We start from the raw sequence: 9,184 nt of genomic DNA on the forward strand, positions 1-9,184 counted from the left end.
CGCTACGCCACCTGGATATATCTACCCATTCACATTCACTTGTAAATAAATACTCACCTTCTTCCTACTCCCCTTGTCCTGGTCTGCTTCTGGGTTCAATTTTGAAGAACGTGACATCTATAATGACATTATTACTCTGGGGCTGTAGTCCTCTTCAGAGCCCTGTGACATGCCTCTATAATGACATTATTACTCTGGGGCTGTAGTCCTCTACAGAGCCCTGTGACATGCCTCTATAATGACATTGTTACTCTGGGGCTGTAGTCCTCTTCAGAGCCCTGTGACATGCCTCTATAATGATGTTATTACTCTGGGGCTGTAGTCCTCTTCAGAGCCCTGTTACATGCCTCTATAATGACATTATTACTCTGGGACTGTAGTCCTCTTCAGAGCATTCAGAGTACACTACTGTACTCACTAAAAGCTATCTCTCCCACTCTGGTTAGATATCCTACTGTACTCACTAAAAGCTATCTCTCCCACTCTGGTTAGATATCCTACTGTACTCACTAAAAGGTATCTCTTCCACTCTGGTTAGATATCCTACTGTACTCACTAAAATCTATCTCTCCCACTCTGGTTAGATATCCTACTGTACTCACTAAAAGCTATCTCTTCCACTCTGGTTAGATATCCTACTGTACTCACTAAAAGCTATCTCTCCCACTCTGGTTAGATATCCTACTGTACTCACTAAAAGCTATCTCATCCACTCTGGTTAGATATCCTACTGTACTCACTAAAAGCTATCTCTCCCACTCTGGTTAGATATCCTACTGTACTCACTAAAAGCTATCTCTTCCACTCTGGTTAGATATCCTACTGTACTCACTAAAAGCTATCTCTTCCACTCTGGTTAGATATCCTACTGTACTCACTAACAGCTATCTCTTCCACTCTATAGGAATGTACAGTATGACAGAGCTACACTGTGTGGTTGAAAACACAGCAGAAGTCTTGTGATTTCTCTTCCTCCCCCTCACCTCTGTAATCCAACCCAACCAGGAAGCTCAGACATCTCCAGTCTCCTCCCCCCTGGCTTTCCCTGTGGCAATGTCATATTTGTGCACCCCCCCTGCTCTCTATGGAGCCCATAGTCAGCTTGATAAATGCTGGGACTCCTGTGGGATTATACACTGGACTGTCTGCTGTCTGTATGGGACCTTCACCTACTTCACCCTTGACCTGTTCAGAAGACCTGTGGATGCCTTGACCTTTGACATAGAGAGATATTCTCTCACACATTGGGTTTGTACCCTGATCTTCTTCATTTTTTGTCTGCAGAATACCACCCTGCATCCCATACCCCCCCCCCCCCCCCCATACCCCTCACATACCATCATGGCCACCTAATCATCCACAGCTTCCAATTGGCACATTTCACTTCCCTGTAATTATTCCGCAGGTCGTTGCTGTAATCGAGAATGTGTTCAGTCAATGTACCCGGTAAAATAAGGGTAAAATCAAATAAAAGCTTAGACCTCAAGCAGCAGAATTCTTCAGGGGTCGGGCGAGGTGACCACCGGGGAATACCTGACCTTTAGCTGGAGGGATGATGCTTATCTGTGACTAGAACTGATAAGGCTGGAGTCTCCATCAGACACCATGATATTGGTGGTTAACCAGACATATCAGGCTTACTCTGTGGTCTACTGTAGTCAGAGCATTGATAGCCTGGGCAAGCTGCTGAAAGCTGGCCTCAGTTAGAGACAGTTATCTGTTCTGCATGTGTCAGATCTAAGAACTTATAGAATAGAGAATATGGAGGCATTCTAGAATAGAACAATACAATGAATTATTCTAATGCAGTGATGCTCTTTATTTAAAAACAGAAACAGAACCATATACAGGCTACACTCAAGCAGCACCATTATCAAAACAACAAGCAACTACATTTTGTTAAACAACTAGCAACACATTTAGATAAAGAACAAGCAAAATATTTAGTAAAACAACTGGAAACACATTTAGTTAAAGAAATAGCAACTACATTTCTATACAGAACTCTTTGATCGATGCTGAACTTTAAATCACTGCGTTGTGGTCATTAATAACAGGTTCATGGTCATTGGTCATTAATGTGTTGTCATTAATAACTGCTTCATGGTCATTGGACATTAATGTGTTGTCATTAATAACTGGTTCATGGTCATTGGTCATTAATGTGTTGTCATTAATAACTGGTTCATGGTCATTGGTCATGTATTGTCATTAATAACAGGTTCATGGTCATTGGTCATTAATGTGTTGTCATTAATAACTGCTTCATGGTCATTGGACATTAATGTGTTGTCATTAATAACTGGTTCATGGTCATTGGTCATTAATGTGTTGTCATTAATAACTGGTTCATGGTCATTGGTCATGTATTGTCATTAATAACAGGTTCATGGTCATTGGTCAATAATGTGTTGTCATTAATAACTGGTTCATGGTCATTGGTCAATAATGTATAGTCATTAATAACTGGTTCATGGTCATTGGTCAATAATGTGTTGTCATTAATAACTGGTTCATGGTCATTGATCATGTATTGTCATTAATAACAGGTTCATGGTCATTGGTCAATAATGTGTTGTCATTAATAACTGGTTCATGGTCATTGGTCATGTATTGTCATTAATAACAGGTTCATGGTCATTGGTCAATAATGTGTTGTCATTAATAACTGGTTCATGGTCATTGGTCATTAATGTATTGTCATTAATAACTAGTTCATCATCTTTGGTCATTAATCTATAGTCATTAATAACTGGTTCATCATCTTTGGTCATGTATTGTCATTAATAACTGGTTCATCATCTTTGGTCATTAATGTATAGTCATTAATAACTGGTTCATCATCTTTGGTCATGTATTGTCATTAATAACTGGTTCATCATCTTTGGTCATGTATTGTCATTAATAACTGGTTCATCATCTTTGGTCATTAATGTATAGTCATTAATAACTGGTTCATCATCTTTGGTCATGTATTGTCATTAATAACTGGTTCATCATCTTTGGTCATGTATTGTCATTAATAACTGGTTCATCATCTTTGGTCATGTATTGTCATTAATAACTGGTTCATCATCTTTGGTCATGTATTGTCATTAATAACTGGTTCATCATCTTTGGTCATTAATGTATAGTCATTAATAACTGGTTCATCATCTTTGGTCATGTATTGTCATTAATAACTGGTTCATCATCTTTGGTCATGTATTGTCATTAATAACTGGTTCATCATCTTTGGTCATGTATTGTCATTAATAACTGGTTCATCATCTTTGGTCATGTATTGTCATTAATAACTGGTTCATCATCTTTGGTCATGTATTGTCATTAATAACTGGTTCATCATCTTTGGTCATATATTGTTATTCACAGCAGCGTAAAGTAGTTGTTCTCTGAAGTAAAACAGAAACAGATCCCTTTTTCAGTTCCTCTTAGCAACACATTTACAAACAAAGACATGGGTTAGCGATTAGGTGTTGAAAAATACAAATAGAATCTGTTCAAACTTGGGGAAGTTTTTCTAAGAAGTTGAAACAGGATTATTTCAGAAGAATCATAAAAAGTACACTGCAGGTAGAATTATTAAAAGGACTTCACCAGAATTGTCAAAACAAATCCCAAATAGTGGTTGACATTTGTACAGACTAATGTAAATGACAAATGCCATACCTCAACATATGAGTCAACATTACATCTGCACTAGCACAATGTCCCACATTAACCTCTGATGACACATTTCAGTCCAGAATGTCTTACAGTACATCAACCTCTGACATCACGTTTCAGACAGAGGTTTCAGTTTAGCCCACAGTCTGTCCCAGAATGCCTGGTGCTGATTAGGGTCCTGGGGCCAGTCCAGATAAGTTCTGGTTTTCAGCAGGCGAGCCAGCCTGTGGTGGGCAGACAGCCGGCGAGGGGGGATCTTCTCCAGGAAGACCAGGAGGAGGATGTCCCTTTGCTCCACCTGCAGCCTGTAGGTGGCCAGCTTCATCTCCAGAGAGCACCAGTTACTGCGTAGGTAGTGGCGGCTGACTAGGCAGAGGGTGTGGCGGCTCCGGTAGAGGCTGTCTGTGATGTTCTCCACAATGTCCTTCCCCAGCTGGAAGTCCCTGCTGTGCAGACAGAGGCGCAGGAAAGGAGGACCCCTCTGCCTCAGATTAGGTAGCAGCTCCTCCACCACCCAGCGCTCATCCTTCCCGCTATAGGAGACAAACACATCGTAGTGGTAGCGCCCCCTGGTGTTGGATCGCATGTCCTCCGACAGCCAGCCAAGGGTGAGGTTATGGACGAACACCACCAGCATGAAGAACAGGACTCCCAGGCCAGTCGCAACAAAGAGCACAAAGCCAACCTCTGTTGTGCAGTTGGCTTCTGTGTACTTGACATAATTAGGTGTGTCTATTCCATTGTCCGACAAGCATATCAAGTCCTCCAAAGCGTACATAACGGGATGTGTATACGGAGTAAGCATGATCACTTCAACCTGCCTGTACCCCTTTGCCCATGTAATGAGCCAAGCATTGTCACAACTGCAAAACATCTGTAAATTATTAAACGTCAAATGCTTAAGGCTAGAGAGAGGTTCAGTAAAGCTATAGAATACATTATAAATGTTCTCTATATGCAAATACAACGTTTTCAAAGATTTTAAGTCTTTAGTTAAACTCCCCTCTAAAGAATAAATCCTGCAGTTGTCAAGTTCCAGAACCTCCAGTTTGGTCAAGTTGTGAAAAATGATGTCGGCAGAACGCTGTGTTAAAAGATCCACCTGTCGTAGAGTCAGTTTCCTCAGGTGAATCAGCTGATTAATTGATGATAAATCAACCCTTTTAGCTGAAAGCTTCGATCTGTAGTCAAATGTCTCCACAGACGTGAAGTACTTTCCCATGAATTCAGATCCACAAAGGAATTCTTCAGCATCAGCATGAAGATGGGTTACAGACTGAAAGAAAGGTCTGTCACAGTCCTGAAATGACACCATCTGGCCTTTGAGCTGGAGACTCAGATTCTGTTTAGATGTGATGTTACTGCCGATAGTCAACTGCATTGGCCTCATAGCTGAACTAATGTACAGATGAGTCAGCTGACTCAGAATTCCACCAAATATAAGTGTCAGATTCAGCTTGATCACAGGTTCTGTTAGTGGATTGTGCACTTGCCCGAGAAACACTTGTCTAAGAGACATGAGGTGTGTGAAAGACATCGCCTCAATGTTGTGAATAAGTGGATTGTTCCTGAGGTCTAACCATGTCAAACTATGTAAACCATCAAATGTGTTTGCATTTATCTGTGTTATGTTATTACTTGTAATGTCTAAGGACTCCAGATTTGTCAATCCCAGGAAAGCAAAGTCTTCAATGTTTGAAATTAAATTCTGTGTCAAGTCCAGATACTGCAGCTTAACAAGACAGATAAATTGTTTAGCAAAAAGCATTTGTATATTGATTAACAAAGTTAGTTTTGTTAACCATGTGATTGGTTGTTTTTGGAAGGAGCAAATCTCAGGGTTTTTATCTCTCAGGAAATCTATGTCTAATTCGTTAAGTTTTTTGAGACTGGAAATAAAATGCCAATCCAAATGAGTAGTAGGATGGAAAGACAAAGGTACACTTAAATACATATATTCTAGCCCAGTGCACAACTCAACACTGGACATAGAGAGGCTGCTTGTATTGAAATTGTTTACATATATTTTCTTGATTGAAAGCAAAAACACTACATTACAGATTCTTTCAATATCAATGACACTGATCCCAGAGCATCTGAAGTCCTGGATTTGTTTAATCCCAGACAGGGGAAGGTCCAGTAGGACTTCCTGGCTGAAAGCCCCTGTTAACATTGTGAGGTTCTGGAGCCAAGCCAGTGAACCTTCTTCTATATGTGTTACTTCACCAAATGAGAAGTCAACCCTCGCTAGATTGTTAAAAACAGGTGTCATGCTTTCGTTGGTAGTTAAAATGGAGCAGTTTGATTGGTTTATCGATTGTATCTCTGGTGCTTCTATTTTTAGCTCTATAAGTGCCTTTATATTCATTCTTCTGCATAGTATCTCTGACAAATCATCTACACAGGGTTCACTAATGATTAGACTTTGTAACTGAGGGATGCCATGGAAAACATCTGGGGCCATTGCTGTTAACCTGTAACCCTGTATGGTCAAATCACATAACTTAACTAGATCTATGAATGTATGGGGCCCAATATGACAATCACAGCACCCAGAGCCTGTTCCCCATTTATCTATCAAGTACATATGTTGTAGATTTGGAAGGTGGCTGTTCCCAGTTGGAAGGATTTGAGTAAAACAACCAATAATGTACAGAGACTCCAGATCCTGAAACTGAGAGAAAAAGCCCAGAGACATGGATCTATTTTCACCATGTGTCATAGATATGCAGAGGGTATTGATATTAGGGGGAAGTCCAAGTAGATCCTCATCGATGGCTGTGACATCTTGACAGGCAGCAGTGTAACGTTCTGCATGATGAGGTAGTTGGCTGCAGGTCCAGGTGGGAAAGTGTCCCAAGTCTTCACTACTGTCATAAGTCTGGCATTTAGGATGCATCCATCCACTAGAACTCTGAATCCACAGGAACAGGACGGCAGGGTGGGAAAACATAGATCTCATCTCTTCCAACGTCAGTCAAATCTACTGAGATAATTGTCAGAATAGTTTGGTTCCGGTGGATCCCTGTAGGACGTTGGTTTGATACAGTAAATCCCTTATGAACGCTGTAAACAGTATGGAGTCTCTCGTCTTCTTGTTGTTTGTCAGATGGGTTCCTCCTTGGTAACTAACAGCAGTTCATACCTTTTGGTTGTTCCAATGTTCCTCCCTTTCACCCTGCAGTTGAATTGTATCTCAAGGTAACAGGAGTAAATATTTAATGGTTAGTTTGGTTCCAAAAGTAAAGAAACAATAAAATGTCCCACAGACAATGAAGAACTGAATGCAGAGCTGCAACGTGTTCTCTGACCGCCACAGTTGATGTCTGAATGTGTCTGAGGAGCAGAATCCTGTTTGTACAGCACAGTCACACTGTATGTTAAACAGCTTGTGAAAGTCTATTTTGACCTGTTTTACATCTCTCTCTTTCAGTTCCTGAAAACAAAAATACTGTCTATAAAAAATGACAATTGACATGAAGGACCTGTTGGGACGGGATAGATTTCAGAAGACTGATTAGACTCAAATGTCTGTAGATTGTAATGAAATATTAATTGGATTGGATGTCAATCAAGACCTCAGAAAAAAACTGTGGTCCTCCACAAGTCTGGTTCATCCTTGGGAGCAATTCCCAAACACCTGAAGGTGCCATGTTCATCTATACAAACAATAGTACTGTCACAATCGTCGTCAAGGAAATGACCGGACCAAGGTGCAGTGTGGTGAGTGTAAATGTTTCTTTATTTTAAAGAATGTCGCCAACAAAACAGTAAACAACAAAACGACCGTGAAGCTCCGTAAGGCAATACATGCATTCAACGAAGACAACAACCCACAAACGAGAAAAGGAAAAAAGGCTGCCTAAGTATGATTCCCACTCAGACACAACGATAGACAGCTGTCCCTGATTGAGAATCATACCTGGTCAAAAACAAAGACCCAGAAAGCATAGACTTTCCCACCCGAGTCACACCCTGACCAGACAAACAGAGAATAAAAGCATCTCTACGGTGAGGGCTTGACAGTACCCCCCCCCCCAAAGTTGCGGACTCCTGCCGCAAACCTGACACTATAGGGGAGGGTCCGGGTGGGCATCTATCTTGGTGGCGGCTCCGGTGCAGGACGCAGACCCCACTCCACCTCTGGCTCCCCCCACTTTTGTGGCGCATCTGGTGCGGGGACCCTCGTCGCCGACCCCGGACTGGGGACCCTCTCCGCAGTCCCCGGACTGAGGACCCTCGCCGCAGGCCCCGGACTGGGGACCCTCTCCGCAGGCCCCGGACTGAGGACCCTCGCCGCAGGCCCCGGACTGGGGACCCTCACTGCAGGCCCCGGACTGGGGACACTCGCCGCAGGCCCCGGACTGGCCCGTGGAGCAGGCACAGGACTCACCAGGTTGGGGAGACCTACTGGAGGCCTGGATCTTGGAGCAGGCACAGGACTCACCAGGCTGGGGAGACATACTGGAGGCCTGGTTCTGGGAGCAGGCACAGGACTCACCAGGCTGGGGAGACATACTGGAGGCCTGCTCTGTGGAGCAGGCACAGGACTCACCAGGTTGGGGAGACATATTGGAGGCCTGGTTCTGGAGCAGGCACAGGACTCACCAGGCTGGGGAGACATACTGGAGGCCTGGTTCTGGGAGCAGGCACAGGACTCACCAGGCTGGGGAGACATACTGGAGGCCTGCTCTGTGGAGCAGGCACATGTCGAACCAGGCTGTGGGGGAGCACTGGAGATCTGGTGCTTAAAGCTGTCACCACTCGTCTTGGCTGAATGCCCACTTTGATCCGGCACGTGCGGAGCGCAGGCACAGGACGCACTGGGCTGTGATTGCGCACCGGAGACACAGTGATCAGAGCCGGCGCAAGATACCCTGGGCCGAAGACGCGCACCGGAGACCAGGAGCGCTGTGCTGGCACAATCCGTCCTGGCTGGATGCCCACTCTAGCACGACACATGCGGAGCGCTGGCTCCGGGCTGTGAACGCACACTGGAGACACCGTGCGCTTCACCGCATAACACGGTCTGACCAGTACCATGCTCCCGACCGTGAGCACGGGGAGTGAGCTCCGCCAACCTCCCCGTGTGCCTCCCCCCAAAAATAATATTTTGGAGTGGCCTCCCGGTCTTCCTTGCCAGCCGTGACCCTGTGTAACGCTGGGCCCCTTTACTAGCTGCCTCCACCTTCCTCGCTGCTTCCACCTGCTTCCACGGCAGGCGATCCTTTCCAGCCAGGATCTCCTCCCACGTCCAGGATCCCTTTCCTTCCAGAATGTCTTCCCATGTCCACTCTGTCTGCTCCTCCTGGCCACGCTGCTTGGTCCGTTTGAGGTGGGTTGTTTTGTCACAATCGTCTTCAAGGAAATGACCGGACCAAGGTGCAGGTTGGTGAGCGTACATTTTTCTTTATTTTAAAGAATGTTGCCAACAAAACAATAAACAACAAAACGAACGTGAAGCTCCGTAAGGCAATACATGCATTCAACGAAAGACAACAACCCACAAATGAGAAAA

The 9,184-nt window shown here is 44.0% G+C and overlaps 1 protein-coding gene across 1 annotated transcript; it reads right to left on the reverse strand.

The window, feature by feature from the left end:
* Positions 1-1,793: 1,793 nt before the first annotated feature.
* LOC109887513 (toll-like receptor 13) lies at positions 1,794-7,011 on the reverse strand. The gene has a single exon (XM_020478872.2). It carries the CDS (start codon positions 6,626-6,628, stop codon positions 3,776-3,778), a length of 2,853 nt encoding a protein of 950 aa, XP_020334461.2. The 5' UTR covers positions 6,629-7,011; the 3' UTR covers positions 1,794-3,775.
* Between the last annotated feature and the right edge of the window lie 2,173 nt (positions 7,012-9,184).

This window comes from Oncorhynchus kisutch, unplaced genomic scaffold (assembly GCF_002021735.2).
Source record: "Oncorhynchus kisutch isolate 150728-3 unplaced genomic scaffold, Okis_V2 scaffold1093, whole genome shotgun sequence".
NCBI lineage: Eukaryota > Metazoa > Chordata > Actinopteri > Salmoniformes > Salmonidae > Oncorhynchus > Oncorhynchus kisutch.